At 39.5% G+C, this 19,257-nt stretch overlaps 1 protein-coding gene across 2 annotated transcripts in view; it reads right to left on the bottom strand.

The window, feature by feature from the left end:
- The window catches only part of CLYBL (citramalyl-CoA lyase), a 167,102-nt gene that overhangs the window by 21,903 nt on the left and 125,942 nt on the right, over window positions 1-19,257 (bottom strand). For both annotated transcript variants that reach the window (XM_041423415.1, XM_041423416.1), the window contains exons 3-5: window positions 6,297-6,485; window positions 2,648-2,749; window positions 788-881 (exon numbers count right to left, since the gene is read on the bottom strand). In XM_041423415.1, coding sequence (XP_041279349.1) covers window positions 788-881; window positions 2,648-2,749; window positions 6,297-6,485 — 385 coding nt within the window. The remainder of the gene's footprint in view (window positions 1-787; window positions 882-2,647; window positions 2,750-6,296; window positions 6,486-19,257) is intronic.

Here is a 19,257-nt window from a genome sequence, read left to right as displayed (position 1 = left end):
GTATTCATGTGAAGGCTAGTGAGAAAAAAATAATAACAATAATAACCATAAGGTTACTATTTAGATAGACATTTTCAGTTTGTCAGGAATATTTTAGTAAAGCAATGCTGACTTTTACATTAACATACTTATTTTTAATGTAGAAATTCATAGCTCTGTGTTTTTATCTTTAAATTAAATCAGAAGATAAGTGCCCTCTTATAAAAGAAAGAGTGAAGCACTTTTTATTTTTTAGGAAGACTAATAGTGCTTTCATGTGAATATGTGGCTGTATTGACATGTGACATCTTTAAAATAAATTTATGAAAGCAAAATGTAGCAGGAGAGTATTTGTGCTTGATGTCAAAAGCCTGAGTGACAGTTGTATGTAAAGAAGTGGTGAAGCGGACACCAGAATTTTAGGACTTTCAAATGTAGTTCTAAAAAGCATGTGAACGTTGCTTATGCATACAATATTTCAAAATTATTTCAGTGACTTAACAGTGTAGGGGGTTTTTTTTGGTCTGTTTTTTTTTGTTTTTTTTTTTTTTTTTTTTTTTTTTTGTTTTTTTTTTTTTTTTTAAACTGGCAAAAAGCACAAGAAAGTCTCAGTGCCTGAGTAACACAAGGACCATGTATTAAATTGCCAGTGGTACATTCTGCACTGAAAAGAAATTAAGGAGTAAAATGAAAACATAAAATGCAGACTCAAGTGTCATTGCTTTAATTATTACTGTCAGAAATTTCACAGGCTTCTCCAAAGCAAATGCCATACATAAACATTTATAGTAAAGAGACAAGTAACAACCTATGCTGGCACGGAAATCCTCTCCTCCAAAGACAACTGCATCCAAATGAAAGCCAACCTGGGATCCTGCTCTCAGTGCTTCTTCACAGACAGCCTTCAAATGAGAACAGAGTATTAATGTCTACAGAAATGCAGGATGCAAAGAGACAACAGAGGCTGTTACAGCAACCCAGCGTTACCAAAATCCTTCTGAGAATATTGCTCCTATTAAGCAATAGCTCCTGTTAAGCCACTGTAGGTTCTCAACAATGCACAGTGATTTAAAATGACTCAGCAAAAGAAAAAAGTATTTTGCTTTCCCTAAGCATCCAGACAGCAAATACTGGACATCGATAACAGGGTCCCCACCCTCTGGTTACATTATGCCCCAGGTGTTACTGTGGCCACTACTTCAGACATTTATGTAGCAATATGAAACAAAACATTTGGCAAATATTGCTTAACAACAAACAAAAAGTATTAAATTTGATTAGTTTGACAAGCAATATATCTGCATGAGAAACAGAAATAAAGATCAGAAACTCTTTTATGAAATAAATAATATTAATGGTTTACAAATATTTTAAGTTCCTCACAAGATAGAAGGATTGCCAATTTAAAGTCTCTTGCTACATATAACTAAAAATAAGCTAAGGTAGTTAAAAATGCAACAAGTGCTGCAGAAAAGCACTAAAATAAAGGTAAAGCAATTTTTCTGCTCTACCTTTTTTCATGAGGAGAGTAGTATTGCTATTTTATATTGCTGTTTGGATAATATTAGTATCTTTTAAGGCTAAGGTACATGGGGAGAGACATGTAATTACCAGCTCTACTATCAGGTGTTCTTCTATTGCAGCTGGTGGGACACAGAATTATTCTGTAACAGAGTGTGCTTTAAAAGGGAACTCTCCTGCCAGCATCCGCAACTGCAACATTAAACCTCCACTATAAAATACTGTAGGTGAAGAAAAAGCTCGGTGGTTTAATATATGATCTAATTCTGTGTTTGCACACCGGACAGGAGTGTGTCCATTTGGTTATGGCTTTATCATGCTCGCAGATAGGTCAGTGTGTGCTGCAAGATAAATGGCTGTATCAAAAGATCAGGCTGCCTGTGAGGTACTTCTGGAGGTACTTCAGATCTGTGTGTCCTCAGCTGGTCTGAAACTTTTCCCTTAGAGCCTGGGAGGGGAACACAGAGTTCCTTGTGCATGCACGAGCTCTTCTGTTTCATTACCATGTTGCCTTACCATTCTGAAAAATCTGGACTCGATAAGAAGGGTTGGGGAGTGATTTATATTAAAATGAAATTAATAAATTAGATTTGATCTAAAATTATCCTAAAAAATGAATGAGCGTGTTCTTCAGGTATTTTCAAGGTTAATTCTGTTTCTAATCTTAACGTTAAACACTCCATCATACAGACAAAGAAACGATAACATGGAATTTGGTTGTAATGTTGTTAGTAGAAACCATTATAAAGAAGCAAGTTTAGCAATAGTGAAATGATGATTAACTCTTATTTCAAACTAAGTGTTACACAAAAGTTGTGTCTGACAGCTACTAAATAGCCTGCAACACTGAGTATTCCAAATCTTTGGAGAGGCCTTTTTCCACTCCAAGTGTGTTCAAAACAGTAACAGGAATGAAGAGAGGTTTTGATATTTGGTGTGGACTGTCTGGAACTGTTCTGTCACTGGAATACTTTGAATTTATGAAGGCCTTTACAATACAAACATCAGATTCAAAGTGTAAATGTTTTTGGGGATTGAACAATATGTTAAATCTTTTCCTTGGTGAAATCAGGGAGAGACTGAGGCGTATTCTGCTTATACTAGTTTGCTGAGATGGCAAAATATGAACACTTCAAGATTTTCTTACCTTAAAATTGAGCAAGCCCATTGCAGTTTCCACAAAGGGGATAAAATTCATTGGTTCTACAAGTGTTCGGCCTTTTAGGTGATGTAGGAATTTGTCTGAAAACTAAAACTAGACAGAATGAGCTATCAGAGGGAAAAAAGAACAGTCTACATGTATACACAACATGGCAAATATTCACCTGACTGTAACAAACACCCCTCCCCACCCCAAAACCTGATAACTAAAAAAATTAGAACAGATATTAACAAGGCCTGTGATCTGAAACTGCAGCATTCCCATACATTTCTAAATTTGGAGGCTGGTTTGCAAGGAAAAAAAAAAAAATTCCAAGCTCAGCACCTCTCACCCTGGCTTAGTGAAATGCAAATCCGTGGACTCTGGAAAACAATGAAGTGCTGCTGTACCTGAGGTCCAGTTTTGTTTCAGGTCCAGCACTGCCATCACTGGAAGCGCTCCCCAGCCTTCTAAGTGGCATCCGTATTATTCATTACGGCACCGTTACCCTTTTGTTCAATAGGCTTTTCTTCATAATTTTTTAGCTTACCTAGGAAGGCCTTAAAAAGGAAGTTTAATTCTTTGAAGACCAAAGCTTGCCAATTTTTTCCATGAGACCAGTTCACAGCTAGCTCTGAGCTGCCAGTGGGGTAGCCCAAATTCCAAAATCTATCATCTGGAAACATACAAAAGCTCTTGCACAGATTTTTCCCCTTTCAAAAGGAAAAAAAAAAAAAAAAAAAAAAGAGGGGGGGAACCTTCAGCCTTATATTGTAAATGTATTATGTCTGTCCAGATCGAGTTATTTGCGTTAAGATAAACATATTGCAGGTACTGCAAAAATGTTAGTAAATAAAGACAAAAATCACATATGCATATATTTTAAATTTAAGGAATATTCAACTATTAATGGATATCAAAGGAAAGGGAATTTTAATCATCTCTCCATTCAGTCTCAGTTGGGTAAATCATATCTAAGAGATTTGCATAAATATAAACCATCAAAGACTTTTCATCTTCAAAGGGGGTTTCAAGACCCTATAAGCTTTGTACTGTAATCATCGCAGGTCACAACCCTGCAGGAATAAGGCTGCTATGGCAACATAAAAAACTAATGCTTAAGGCTTAGCATAATATTCTGACTAATAGAAAGGAAACTCATTTTAAAAGCTGGCAGCCTATTTACCAGAAGCTGGATTAGAGGTGTTATTTCCCCTTTTAGCTTCCCCCCACCACCCCTCCCCAAAAGAAGGAAAATCTAATCACCCAGATCTTGAAAAAAAAAGGCTTTCCAGCAATTTGCAGTAACTTTACAATTAGGCCAAAATAAATCACAGCTTTCTCTGATGAAGAATTCCGCCCTCCCATCTCTGCTCTGCATCATCACCATGGCCCTCTTGATAACTTTTCTTTAGTGAAGAGAATTCCACTCAAAAATGTGCACGGAGGAAAAAAAAAATTCAATTCACTCTGTACAGTATGGCAGGTTACTACAGTGACAGAAAACAGTAAAGTTCACCCAGGCAAAAGCAGAAAATGATGTAATATAATGGTATCAGTATATCTTCTTAAGTCTCTTACCCGGTTTTAATTTTTTTAAGAGGGACAAAAAAAAGGAAAAAGTGCTACTGTGTGCATATTTTAGGTACAAGTTAATGAGCAGAGTTCTTGTTTTATTTTAAAATATTTTAAAAGTCACACTCCTGGAATTTTTGCAATCTTTTGCAATCTTTTGTTTTGAAGGTAAAGCAAAAAAAAAAAAAGAGCACATTGAATTAAATATTGCCTCCCTTCCTCTCCCTTGTAAAAGATTTGCAATAAGCACAAAAGGTAACGAGAGGAGAAGTTTCAATTAATTTTTTTTTTTTTTCAAAAGGAGACGATTAAATGTTTCCGGCCCGGTAAAGTGTTCATTTCAGGGAGAAAAGGAAAAAAAAGAGAAGAAGGCGGAGGAAAAAAAAAACCCACAAAGCTTGGGGAGGGGATGAAGTAGCAAGGCCTCAGCAATTCTTTCAATTCCAGTGCACACCCAATAGTGTGTCGGGAAGAATGCACACTGGTCGGGATTTGTGGGAGAATTGTCCCGCCACAAAGGAGGGAGAGTTACGCTTGTTATAGTCCAATAAGCCATGCCAGTCAAACAAGTACCCACACTAGGGACAAAAGGAAAGCAAGAGATTCTCACACAAAAGAAAACAAGTAAGCCCATCTTTTAGTTGTGCATCAGCCTCCAGGTTTTCTGCTGCACATAAATAAAAATGAAGGGGGGGGAGCGGGTGTGCGTAGGGGGAAAGAAACAGCTTCTGAGAGGCTGAAAAATCATGCTGGAGTGAATTTTTTGAGGATTGGGAAAAGAAGGCAGCGGCATTAGGCAGAGTATGTTCTTTGTGTGTAAAGGTTGGGCAAAGGGAGAGTGAAGCAAAAGAGGGACAATGAGGCAGAAGCTTCTGGGGTTGGCTTGTTTTCTGTGATGGAAATAAAAGTTAGTGAGAGGGAAGGTGGAAGAGGATGAGGGGACAAAGAGCCCTGGCATCCCATCTCCCTGCAAAACCTACTTGGTGGCAGCAAGGGCTCTGCCATTTTGGTATCATGAATATTCATCACTGACAAGTTCTGTCTAACACTTACATGGCTGTAAACCCTGAGAGGTGCACTCTGCTTAATTTAATTACCCGCTGGTGGAAGGGGATGGCAAACCCTCCATGGCGAGTGGTGGAGGCCGAAGGGGCAGCGCCATGGGATGGACGGGGCCTGTCCCACACGCGGCGTACGGGGCTGCTCTCCGCTGTGCGCTCAGGCCCATCTCCATAGCTTGATCAAGGTTAGGTGCTGAGATTAAAACAGATCCTAATACGCCTGCCTGCCTTTCATCACAGCTTGCACGCGTGCTACTTGCTCAGCTAGCGGTTTGCAAAAAATATAAAGTCAATAATTAAGTATTATTCCTTTACTGGTGTGTTACAGCAATAATGGTATATCCAAACAAGCATTCCTCTTTTTTGACAATTAAAACAATTATAGCATAATTAGGCCTATTTCAAAGTTTTCTTAAGTAATTTGACATGCCAACCATTTACATTTCAGGTTTTTATTGGCTGAAAAGTCAGTTGTGAAACACAAACACACCTGTCAGCAATTAAAAAGGAAGAAGTAGAGAACTGTTCAGGAAATAATATCTGTGCTAATTAAAAACACTAGTTAAAAGCTTCCTGTTTGTTCCTCCAGTTGCCCCAAGGAGTGACCTTCCCCCCAGCCCATTTTTTCATATGTTGCTAACATGGTTTCCCATCTCCTGCTCCCAATGCATGTAACTAAGGCTCTTGGACAGACAATAATTTTGCTTGTTAGGGCAGTCTGAGAAGAGTCAGGCACTTAGCCTTCTACTTTTGATAATATATTCTGACAGCAATATTGGTTCTTTGTCAGCTGTGGGAGAAATACACCTGGTTTTCTTTATAAACGTGTTCCATATATGCTTTTTATACAGCACATCACAGACACATTTAAGTGGATGCACTGCCCAATTACCTCAGCCGAGCAACAACATCATATGGCATTTGCAGCCTTCCTCTTAACTCACAGTCATTAATCTCTGCACCTGGGTGGACTTGGCCCAACAGCTTCAGTCAAAAGCTGCTGTGTTGCTGGTACTCACCCATCTTATTTCCTCAACATTTTCAACCTTTGGCAGCATCATGCTTGAAGGCAGGGTCTTGGACTGCAAAAGCACCTCTAGATCTTCTTCTGCAAGGCCGCTGGACACAGAGTTGATCCTGACACACTTTTCACCATGGCCTAAGTCAAACTCTTCAAGGGTTTTCACGATGTTCAGTCTTGCTTCTCTCTACAGTATACACAAGTTCAGATGTGCAAGAAAAGAAAAAGAAAGCATATTTTCTATGGACAGAAAAACACACTGAGAAGAAAACTTGTTGAAATGACATGGAGGAAAAGCTAGACAGCCAGTGTAGTGGTTTCCCCAAAATGTCTGTCACTCCAGGACTTTATTGAAGCAGTCATTACCAGAACCTCACAGTTTTACCTTCCTATTTACTGTTTCTTTATAACTGGTAAATTCAATGCATGGGGTTTCTACCACTTGCAGAAAACAAGACTTTTGCATCTGCTAGATTTGTGTAACAAACACAAATCTTTATGCTAACATAATGTGTTGCACTAACTGTCTGCTCTACCGAACATGTGTAACAAACACAAATCTTTATGCTAACATAATGTGTTGCACTAACTGTCTGCTCTCTCAAAAATGACATAGTCTTAAATTTGCATAAAAAATTTTTTTGTAATTTAGCTGTGTTATTTTGCCTGAATGTCAAAAAGTACAGACGTATATATACCTCTTTGGTTTTCCTTTACTCCATGTATTTGAAGTGCATTAAAGGCAGTAATAGAATTCACAACTTGCACATAAAAACAACACTGAAATAACTCCAAGGTTTTTCTTAGACCACATGAAAGGGCATTCTGTTGGCACAAAATAAAATCTCCAAAGACACACTCTTCCCCTGGTCGTTTGCTATTTTTGTGAATGTAAATTTACAAATCTGTTTAATGGTTGACTTGCATGAAGAATACTGACATGCTTTTCTGCAATGAAATGCATTTCTGGGCCTGGAGAAGGGGGTAGGGGTTGAAGGAAGGTGCTGGGCTCCTTGCTTCCTGCCAACTGAAGTTGCAACCCCAAATTCCTTCCACTCACCAACAGCCCCTAACAAATTTGCATTGTCAAAATGCACACTTATCATTTCATTTGTGAAGAGTTTTTATGGGACTAATAAAACTTTAAAGCTCCTGACTCATGGAGGCTCAGGAATGACTTTAACAATATGCAGTTGCTGAATAGAGATGCTTTTCAAGAAAAAAAAAAGCAAACTCAAGGGGCAAAAAACAACAAAAAGAAATCATCAAAGTTAATATCCAGGCTAATACAAATCAGCAAGAGAGCACATGACAGTAGATTTAAACCAGACGGATGCAAACCTCTGCCGGCAAGAGGGGCAGAGGTGGTTTCCCAATGTGGTCTGAGTTAAACAGTGTGAGGGAACAGTAGCTTACAGTTGTCAGGACCGATGAGAACAGGGTCTCCCAGGCCACTTTAAGACAGCTCTGCAGTGTACTGATTTACAGGGCTGGGACCCCTGATAATTAGGGTAAGTTTAGAGAAAAGCAATTGGTGGCTCTAACTGGTTAAAAGGAAGGAATAATGAAGCAGAAAGTTAATGAAATCTGAAGCGAACAGCCTTCAGCTTGGGGCTACTAGCCGTGCTCCTCCAAAGGCTGGGAGCATATGCCCGCTAATCGGACAGACGGGAACAAGGCGCCCATGTATGTATCCTTGGGCTGCAATCAAGGGTCACGTTCAGAGGGAATCTCTGGAAAATGCAACCCAAAACACTCAAACTGCTGTGAATGGACTCTGTCTGGAGCCATTGGGGAAGCCACATAAAGATGCACACAGTTTAGTACAAACATGTCCAGCTGGAAGACAGCTCCGGCCCGTGGCTGTCTGAAATGGCTCTTCCAAATTAGGTAAACTCAACCATATGATGCCGATACTGGGAAATACAAATCCCCTATGATTTCCTTCTCTGACTCGGGGTAACGGGTTTCTAGGGCTGGGCTGAAAGTTTCTGGACATGATGCAGAAGGGTAGATTAAAATCACACTCCAAACCAATTTATGCTTTTAATTAAAGTCAGATTATCACCATTTCAGCACACACCGATGCGATTTGCAGAAGACAGATCTTCCCAAAGTATCCTCTAAGGCAGCACTCAATTGCAGCTGAAGGCACATCTCCAGGAAACTTGCAGCCTAATTTGCTATGATTTTTTTTCAGAATATAATAATGAGCACTAGACCATCTCATATCTATTTTTCTCCTCAGTCTGCAAACTCCCTTCCCAAAAAAGACAGATCATGTCTTTCTAGGTATATTTCCATACAAAACACTTATTAACAGGCTGTTGCTGTTATCAATTTACATAAACTAAATGTGCAGCCCTCTGGTACGTATCCCAAAAATAACCAACAACTTCACTGAATTTATACCAACCAACAAACATGGGGAGGGGGTTGATGTTTTTTCCCATATTTTAATAGAAAATATGTTGCTATGTTAGTTAACACACCCATGCCATCTGTTGGGTTGAGAATTTATGCGTTTTCTTAGAACTGCTATGTATTAGATCTGTCTGCCTAGATACCCCAGTAATGGAAATGCTTCCTTTCCATGATATAATACTTCTAGTCACTATAGTTTCCACAGCAAGAATCAATTTGTGTTTTTAATTGTTGAACAAACTGATGGAACCTGGCTGCCAAAGCCAGAGATTGTGAGAAGGCTGACTCTGTGCCTACCCTTCCTGCAATGGAGGAAATCTGACTGATGTTAGTGGGGAGTATCAGGTTCCCATAAAGGTTTCCAATAAAACATTTCATGGGTAAATAAAAAAATTATATACTGAAACCTTTGACCAAATGTACTAAAAACGTGAATAAAAGGGAGAGTCCTTTCTGCCTTGTTAGGCAGGGAAATGTAGAGGCTATTCTTATTGTAGAATTCGTGCAACAGCTAAAATCCTAACCTAGATAAACAACTCCAAAATTGTAACAGAGAAAAAGGTAGCCCTTGATACAATAATATCCTTACTGCCAACAATGGAAAAACTAGAATTTTTAAGGAATGGTGAGAAAAATATTTGCCCTGTTCTTCACATGAGAACTACAACATCAGATGGTACTTTGTCATGAAAGAATAGCTGATAAAGAAATAAACCAAATCATTAAGTAAAATATTTCATGCTCAAGTAGCTTGGGATGGTGGTATCCTCCTTGGGTCCCCTGTGAGTTGGGTTCTTTATCAAACTAAACAAGAGAGAAAGACAACAGAGAGCTTCATGGTAAATACTATTAAAATACTTTACATTTGTGCTGGAAAGCTCACTGAGGAAAAAAAAAGGTTGGTCAGGGTGGCTACTTTAGCAGCCCTTCTGTTTGACTCTGAGGAGGACACAGGAAGAGGTTCATTACCATGTGCAGCTACACCAACTGGTGAAGATAAAGGTTTCGATGACGCAGCATTGCTGACAGATCCATTGCTACCCAAACACACACACGCACCGAAATTAAAAATGGGAATACGCACATTGCGGGCTCCACTGGCACCCATTAAACCTAATAACTAACCATCCTCATGAGTTTCTAGCTCTGAATTATCAAATCTGCAAAGAAAACAACATCCGTCCACTTTTACACTCCAGTGGAAGAGGTGGTCCCTCGCGGCAGGGCTGCGCAGTCTCGCCATCTGGAGAATAAATCGAGTGTGAAGTACAGTATAGTTTGGGACCAAGCTCCGTGGCGGCAGCCCAGCAGTTAGTTCATTAGTCCCAAACTTGTGGGGATTAGTGCGGTATCAGCTCTACTGTCGGATGGGATCAGGCAGGCAGAGCGCGAGACTCAGGGAAGGGGGTGGCGGCAAAGAAGGAGCCCCTTGGGCTTGTTGATAAAACCACACTGTATTAGTGCACCTGAATGTGTGCTTTTGGTAACATTATTTGGAAACAGTTTCCCATCATCTGAATCAGTACCTTTCCATTTCTCCTTTTTTTCTTTTTCTCACCTTTTTTTTCCTGTATGTTATACGTCACAACATAGAAATTTCCACTTCAGAAGAGAAAAACTAAGGAAGAAAGAACGCCACAGAGCTGGAAGTTCAGCCACCCACTCACCTTGGACACACTGTTAATACAGCAAAAGATGGTCAGATTAACAGCAGATGGAAAAATTACATTTTCTTTTTTCTTTTCTAACTGGTAAAATTCCTTACAATCCTGCTTTTCAGCACTTTTTTCTATAAAAAAAGAGTTCCTGATTTTGAGACATTAAAAGCCTAGTACCTACCTGATTTTGATGACAAAATCTCTGTTTTGCTTTATTTTTCTTGCCTAGTCTTCCCCCTTTTTTTCTAAAGACCTCCAGGTCTTAGTGTAAAGATAGTGGTCATACTTAAATATATGTTTGCTTATAGAGCTCATCCTGTTAACATCTTTTGGTAACCATTCTTCATATGGAAATGTAAATATATTATGCACTAAAATGGCAGGCCAGAATCTATCACCCTCAATGCCGTAATAAGTTGGCATGTTTCAAATAAGAGAGGAAAAATTAATTACTATAATCACAATTCAAGTTCTTTTTTTGGTGACATGTCTGACATGGTAAAAACATGCAATTATGTGTTAATGTTAATTCCTTGGAGTGGTCTGTTTACAGAACTTGACATTGCTGAATATTTTGTCACTGGTATTAGTGCATGCCATACGAATGCACCTCTCAAATAAGATTTTGCAGAAGAGCACATATATATTATATACCTATAGTAGCTTTTGTGCATAATAGAGTTTCTGAGGGAAAGTTTGACATTTTCTCCATGCATAACTCTCCATCAATGAAGTGATGCCATACAGAATGATAGCATACAAATGCCATTTATTTCCAAATTCATAAATGGGATTGGCAAGAGAAAAGAGAAATTACATTTGTTTTTAAGGAAACAAAGAGAATCTTAAATGTGGAGCAGAGCACCTATGAGAGCAGCAGGTATTTGTCTCATGAGACTTGCTTTCTACCTTATATATATCAGGTACTCATGAGAATAAATCTTTGAAATGGCAAGTACGCATTTCTAGTTAGTCTTGTTAGACTGAAAAACTTAAAAACTGTGCTGTAAAATATGCACAAAATATCCAGGAAGTGGTTATTAAATATTTTCTTATTTTCACCTCTGAGCAGATAATCAGTTAACGAGTTTTTAAAGATTTAAGAAATTTTAGAACACATTTTCTTTTGGTTCAACATGGAACACACCCAACCCACCACATAACCAGTTCTAAAGGAAAAAAAGGGGCAGGAGTGGGGAGGAGCAGGGAGAATAGAGTCCCCACCATGTATGTTGCTGTCTCTCCTCTGTATTTCAGGTAAACACACATTTTAGCATAATGCAAGACACTGATTTTGCTGCTACTGTTTCCTGAAACCTTCATATTATTTCTTTTATATTTTTTTGTCTTTTATTTATTTTTTCTTTAATAAAAACCTTTTCACTTGTCTGAAAAAGATTCTTCATGACATAAAAATGAGTCATCTAACTCTGTGCACTTCTAGCATCTGCTGCTTTTCTCTCTGCTCTGCTAATTGTCCTTACATGCAGTACATGGTCTAGCAACACTGAAATGATGCAAACGTCAGTAGCAGTCAGCATTGTGATCTAAGCAGCAATTTAATTATGCTCTGCTCAGGAAATCAGATTTCTTTGCCTATTTCTCTAGAAGTTTCATTTAAGGTCTGGGAACACATCAGTGCACTTATCAGCAATAGCTACCCTGTATTTTTAAAAGACAAGATCTCTAAAAACTGTCCAGGAACAGCTGGGAGTGCCTGCTGCTGGGTCAGCTAGCAAGCCTCTCCCTCCCTCTACCAGCATGGACAATGTGGATCCTGAAGATATTAGGTGGGGGTCTATCCAACATCATCAGTGTTGCGCAATTTCCACATATGGTGGTCAAGTGAGACGCTGTGAATCTGGAGAACCAGTGAGCAAGAGCCTGAGGTTCTCTGAGCCAGCAGCCAGGAGCCAGGGCTCATGAATCCCAGTAAAGCTTTAGGGGTGCTCAGCTATGTCAGTACTAAATTTCTGCAGACCTTGACTGTCCAAGGATGTGGATATGAATGTAACAGCAAGATATTTCCACAAGTTGTCATGAAGGTATTTTTCTGACTTGCACATATCTCAGAGAAATTTAAACAGAGGCCAGTAGGCTGCTAGAATGAACTGGCATGTCACCCTGATTTTTTAAGATTTTCTAAGCCTTCTGAGGTTTACATTCTTGTAGCAAAATTTCTCAGACATTTTCTGTAAATAACTTATTGTTTTGCATTTTTTTTATGGAAGAGGAGAAATTTGATGGACTGTTGTTTTGTCCAGTGTCATTGGAGAGGTGACACTTTAACTCTCCAATCCACTGTCACCTTTAGAAATCTATAAATGTTGGAGTAGGAAAATAAACTTCCCTTTTTTACCTTGAGAACAGCAGCGTGTTCGTGTCGTGGTTTTTTTGAGTCCTATAGCGACACTGGCACATAGAAATATTCACATAATATGAAAACTGAGTATAAATGTCTCAGTAGCAAAAATGATACAGCACGGTATATGTGTGTGTGTGTGTGTGCATAAACACAGAGACAGGCTTGTACCTTGAGATTATGTGTACAGAAATGTTTCAAGAGGTTTTTAATGATAGTAATATATAGAGCAGCTTAAATAAATCAGAGTTTCGTTCATGCAGGTAGGCAGCTATTCTTCTGTCTGCCAATTTTTATAAACACTTACAAAAGAGATGTAAACAACCTTTCAATGAACACAAATCAAGCTAGCACTAATTTAAGCTGGCTGCAAGAAGTAGTCTCTTTACTTTTTTCCCCTGGCTTTCTGAAGATACTTTCTGTTTTGTGACAGATTAGCATCACAAATGAAAATTCTTTAGAAGCATTAGTGTTAATTAGTCTTCCTGGACAGTCCAAATGAGCTACTGAATTAGAAATAAGGCCACAAAATAAACAATCTAATGTATCAGTTAAAAAAAGGATTACACTTTTCTTTCATCTGAACTTAACAGTAGGTTAATTTTTATTTAAAAATATTACAGTTTAAGATGCATTTACTTGGCAATGTGTAAGAGATAGCTATGGAAAATGTGTACATTTTGACATCTATTTTTTATTTTTACAAGTGCATCATTTTGTTAATGCTGATAATGAAATGCACTGCTGTCTGTCAAAAGTACATATGCTTTAGCAAACTATCAATCCCTCTTCAGCAGCTGATTTCAGATGTGATGATTCTAAGTGAGATACAGATCAAATGTTTTAAAGATTGTCAAATTATTGCCTCAATTATTTAATAAATCGATTGAAAAAAATACTTAGAGCCAAGAGAGGTTTTCTGAAAAAATCCCAGCTGGCTAGAACTTTATCCCTGCTTGTACTGGAGGAACCAGTGTCTGCCCCCAGCTGCTTAATAGCTCCTAGGAACAAGGAAGGCATTAAGAAAAATCAGGTTAGATGTGCCATGGCATCTTTTATCTGTCCTCTTTTCTGGAATAAACTTTTCCCAGCATACCTACAGTCTCAATAAAGCTATGTTTCAAAGAGAAGGCTTGAAACAACAGTTATGTTTCTGGTGTTGTGCAAACACTGATTAACAGCTCTTATCTCAGTTTTCATAAAGTGCTTTATCTGCATCAGTAAATTAGCAAATTAATATTCTGTAATATGATCAAAGCCCCACAGAATGCCCTAAGTCCAAGTGTTCACAGCAAAACTGTAATGTTACAAAAAAGCTCTCAACTCTTCATTTTCAACATACATTTTAAAGTTAAGTGGTGTCACCTTGTAGATGCATGCCTTTCCTTGCAGTGGGGATTCAAGAGCAGAACTGGTCACTCAGGGGTCCTACGCTGGGAAAGGTACTCCCAGAAGTTCTCCACCAGATGGGCTCTTGAGCCACCTAGAAGAGGACTTCTGAAACCTTCTCATACCATAGGCATTTTTTAAAAGTAGAAATTACCTCATGTAGTACTGCATATGCCCTTGTGAGATCATGCCATTCATATCAATTTCCATGTATAGACTCTCTAAGAAAATCTATACCTCTGGATTAATTTAGTTCCCAGCTTCACCCAAAGGTTTTGGGTCTCAGCTGCCGACAAGGCACAACTGCCCATGTACATCCAGACTCTCCTTTGGGGGACTGAATCATCTATTTCCTCCAAACCACAACACAGGTGTGGTTTCAGAGGTAGATCTCTTCAGGCATCATGCCCAGAGAGTGATTTGGGCAGGACTGCACCAAGTTCAGCTGCCCCCACCCTGCTCCTGTGGCGCAGCTCCAGCAAAGCCTGTGTCCCTCCAAACACTCACATGAGCCATCTTGCCAAGCCCCAGGGTGTGCAACACACCCTCAGTTAACGCTTAGAAACCTCATGGTGGTATGCCACCCTGCTCATAGGCTGGAAATCAAGAAAAACCACCCAAAAACCAACCATACCACAAACCTAACTACTCCATCAAAACCCCATGAGGAGACACAGAGTACCCATGTGCTACTTATGCAGCACTGCACTTAGCCTGCTCTAGAGATTTGCCCCTATGTCATGTGGGCACAAGCCCCTCTGCCACACTAGGTGAGGGCAGCAGGGATCTCTCCTTGGATGCCACACATTTAGGATTGTAGAGGCAGCCTGTAATTGCAGTAATTACTTCTGTGGGAGAATAATGTTATGAGATGTTCAACACAGGAAACTTTGATCTAACGAGCTTTGCATTAAATTGACACAACTCTTGCCTTCCTGCAAAGTAAACTTGTTTTATAATTGTATTTCTCAGCCAGTGCTCACCTTAACAGAGATCCACCTCACTAAGCTGGATTTTGCCTGAAATCCTTCTTTCTCTACCAAAAGAAGGGCTTCCTTTTGATAGAAATCTCACTTGCGTGGGTGACTGGGGTGAGTCAAGGAACCCAACAATCCCACTTCACCCCAAATGTAGGTTTTAGCACATCCTGCAGGCAACATTTTCTCAGATGCTCCATATGATGAGGCAAAGCCCACTACACCTTCTGGTAGAGTCCCTGAAGGATGGGCAGTGGTACAAAAGCAGTTGCCCTCCCTTCTTTCCGCCCCCACACCCCAGAAGTGGGAGAGGGGAAACAGCACCAGAACACCATGTCCCATGTGTCCCCGTATTGGCAGTGACTAGCTGAGGCAGAGAGTGATCCCTGATACAAAATAAAATTATTAAAAATAAACTCCATGACTCATGTATTCATGGCAAGGAGTATGAACCTTTTAGAAATTAATTCACTTGTGTTCTGTGGTCTAAATAAAACCTGACAATGTGAATTTTTCCCTGCCTAGACCTGTGATTGGTGTCAAAGGAACTGAGATTTTTCTCCAGTTTGAAAGTGGGACCTGAGAAGGTGGTTGTTTTCTAGGTCAGATCTCCATCAATCCTTCAGGATTGTAGGGTGGTATTTGTACATCACTGATAGATGTATTGTCCTGGTACAATACAATACATACCTTTATAGACATGATGAGAATTGTTTACTGGCATTCTTCAAAACCTGATTAAGTTCTTCATTTAGATATTCCTGATGGCAGTGGAACAAGTTATTAGACCTCATGACATTTCCTTCCCATAGCTTTTCTTCAACTTACCTCCCTGATGAAATAAATTACTTTTAAATACTAGGTTGACTGAGAACATGTTCCTCAGTGGGGCTTCTGGAATATCTATGAAGTTTAAAGTAAAGTTGGTGCATATTTCCCAATAAAACAATAAAATAAACCAATATGTGATTATTTCTGCAACATCTAAGCAGTTCTGATCCTCTTCTGCTTATTCCCATTCCATGCTTCGCTTTTTCCTTATGCAAGCTTTTCCAATCAACTTTTTCTTGAGCTGAGATGCAAACTGGATCACTGAAGCAAACCCATTAGAGAAACTCAGGTTTTCCTGTGCTCCCACAGAACAGAGTAGGATTTTGTTTTTAACCCCAGCCCATTTAATCAGTCCTGTTTACAGCCTGGCCAAACAAACAATTGCACCACTGCAAGCAAGGGCATGGCAAAGGAAGACAATAAGCAGCTAGGAAGGGCAACATGGAAAAACATATTTCTTGAGCCCAACAGATGAGCACCCACGGTTGCACCTAGTTTGTGCCCATGAGGAGAGTAGTCGCTAGGACTCAAGCAAATGCCTGCATCCCTTAATAACCCTCACACAAGCCCCATTCTTGCATCTTGTATTTCCCCATAAAATTACCTCAGCATAACCAACAGGGGCATCTGGAAGCAGAGCACCTTGTTAAATTATTGATTACTTGACTAACACAACTTTTGCCTTCATTTATGTGGTTCCCTTCATAACATTTTTTCAGACCTGACTATGCAGGGCTCCTTCACCTGTGCTTTTGTTAGCTACTCTTGCATCTGTCCAAATCTGACATGAATTTCATTCACTTCAAGCAGACTGTTAGGGTTTGAGTTCAAATTCTTTACACATGGCTTATCAGGTATTTTCTCTCACTTTCTGGACAATGACTCTGCCAAATGTAGTGTAAGTAAAAGACTAATAAGAAAATGGGTTCAGCTTTGAACCATTTCTATAAACATACAATAAATGCTGGGGTCAGCCTGGACTTTGTACTGATTTAACTACTTCAGATTTATTTGACACCAATAACATTACGTTGATGTAATGCTCTGGAATGAAACTATTTGCTAAAATGCTACTAGCAATAAATATAATTTATTCTCCTGTGTGAATAAAATTCATAGACAATCAGGATTTTACAGCAATATAACTGCATTAATACAGTACTGCTGCTTTGTTTGTCTTATATTAATTTTAAACCAACGGTGATAAAATAGAATTCAATGTTTACAAGTTTGACACCCATTAAACTGCCTTTTTTCTCACTTTCTTTTCCTCTTATATTTTTGTCCAACTTGCTTTATTGTTGTGTAACTGTCTGAACAAAGTATGTATTTAGCATTTTTTTTTCTGTCCTTTCGACTTTATATGATTCTCCTTCTTGTTCTGAATGAAGGACTGCCAAAAGAGATTAGTAAAAATGCGTTCTACTTACCTAAAAAAAAAAAAAAATTTTTTGGGGAACTGTTCTGCTTTACTTGCTAAACCTGTTTATATTTTTTGATTACCCCAGTAGTAATGCATTTTGTATTGAGAACGGAAGGTAGTTTTCCCCCCAAAGTGCTCAGAAACATTTTCTCCAGCCAGAATCCCCACTCCCATCACCTGCATCAGATGCAGGTTAATCCTGGTGGGACTCAGGTGATGTTCCCCTCCCTTTTCTTGGCAGTGGCTTCTCCCTGTGCTGCCAGCCTGCCACCAAGCATCGTGTCCGTTTGGCAGCCACCCCTCAACCTCCGGAAGCTCCCTGGCTCCATTTCCTCATTCCAGCTGGGCACTGAGGCACTGTCCCTGCCAGTGTGCTAGCAGTGCTTGTGCTGATGTGTGCTTATGCTGCTGCATACAGAAGGTTGTTGGTGCCCTTCCCTGGTTAAGGTGTCTTTGCTTTTGCTTAGGGTGGGGCTGGAGCCGGCACAATCCAAAGCAGTCCTACATCCAGAGCACTTCACTTCTGTTCTGAGGACAAAACACACAGTGGCATTAATGCTCTCTGACTTATCTCTTGGCAAGTTCCCTACCCATTTCTCTCCTCACTCTTTGATTTGGCAAGCAATCATCAATAAACTTCCTAGGAAGTCCCTCTTTAGAGGCAGTAGGCTTCTGCAGCACGGGTGCAGAAACAAGTCCTTCTTGAACCCACTAGAACACTCCAATATCTGAGGGTGCAAGGTACAACAGTACCGGAAAACTATTGTAAAGTTTGTATCTTACCAAAGCTTCCTTCTTTGCTGGTTCTCCATTTGATCTATCACCTTCCCCACTGGGCTTCAGAAGAAGCCGAAGAATCACATGACTGCTGAGGCTGGAAGGGACCTCTGGGGGTCATTTGTCCAATCCCTGGCTACAGCAGGGACACCCAGATCGGCACACCTTGGACTCTGTCCAGATAGCTTTTGAATATCTCCAAGGATGGAGACTCACAACTGCTGGGAAATTTGTCAGTGCTCAGTCACCTACACAGTGAAAAATTGTTCTGGTGTTCAGAGAGAACCTGCCATGTTTCAGGTTGTGCCCGTTGCCTCCAGTCTTGTCACTGTGCATCCCTGAGCAGAGCCTGGCTCTGTCCTTTTTGCATCCTCTCTGCAGGTATTTATACACATTGGTGGGATCCCCCTGAGCTGAACAGACTCAGCTCTATAAGCCTGCCCTCAGAGAAGAGATATTCCAGGTCCTTCAACTTTTTTGGAGCCCATTCCTGAGGTGTCTCCAGTATGTTCATGGCTCTTGAGTACTGATACCTCTGACATTCCCCTCCACATGATTTGCAAGGTTTAGAAGTCCTCTCTGCTCTTTGACAGGCATCTTTGAACATATTAAAACTGTCTACTTTTTTTTGTTTTTATAATGCTAAGGTCCACTTAAAAAAATACTAGTAATAAGCACTCAATTTTATTTATTAATATTGTTGTTTTTAAAATTCTCATGTCCCTTCATGCTCTCAGCATCACCTTTTCCAATACAATTCTCATTTCCAACTGAGTGATTTGATCTTTGCTTTAAGATAATTTTTCATCTGTTGCTTATTTGGCTTTATTTCTTCTTGACCAGGTTTCACAGCTTCAGATTCTGTGTTGGCAGTTTCTTGGCCAGATTTCCTTTCCTGTTGACCAGATATAATCTCTGCCAGTATGGATGCTAAGTTCTCTATTGCTGGCCAAGCAAAAATCAATCATGCTGGATCTTACTAACATAAATTTACACTCAATAGAAATGTAATCCTCTTGGAAATTAACATCTGCCCTAACATAAACTTTGTCACATTTTATGACTGCTTATGAATATTAATTAATTATTCCAGCCCACTAACATGCATGTTTGTAAAT

Source organism: Onychostruthus taczanowskii, unplaced genomic scaffold (assembly GCF_017590055.1).
Source record: "Onychostruthus taczanowskii isolate IOZ18803 unplaced genomic scaffold, ASM1759005v1 scaffold77, whole genome shotgun sequence".
NCBI classification, from domain to species: Eukaryota; Metazoa; Chordata; class Aves; order Passeriformes; family Passeridae; genus Onychostruthus; species Onychostruthus taczanowskii.
This window is presented reverse-complemented; position numbering and strand designations above follow the sequence as displayed.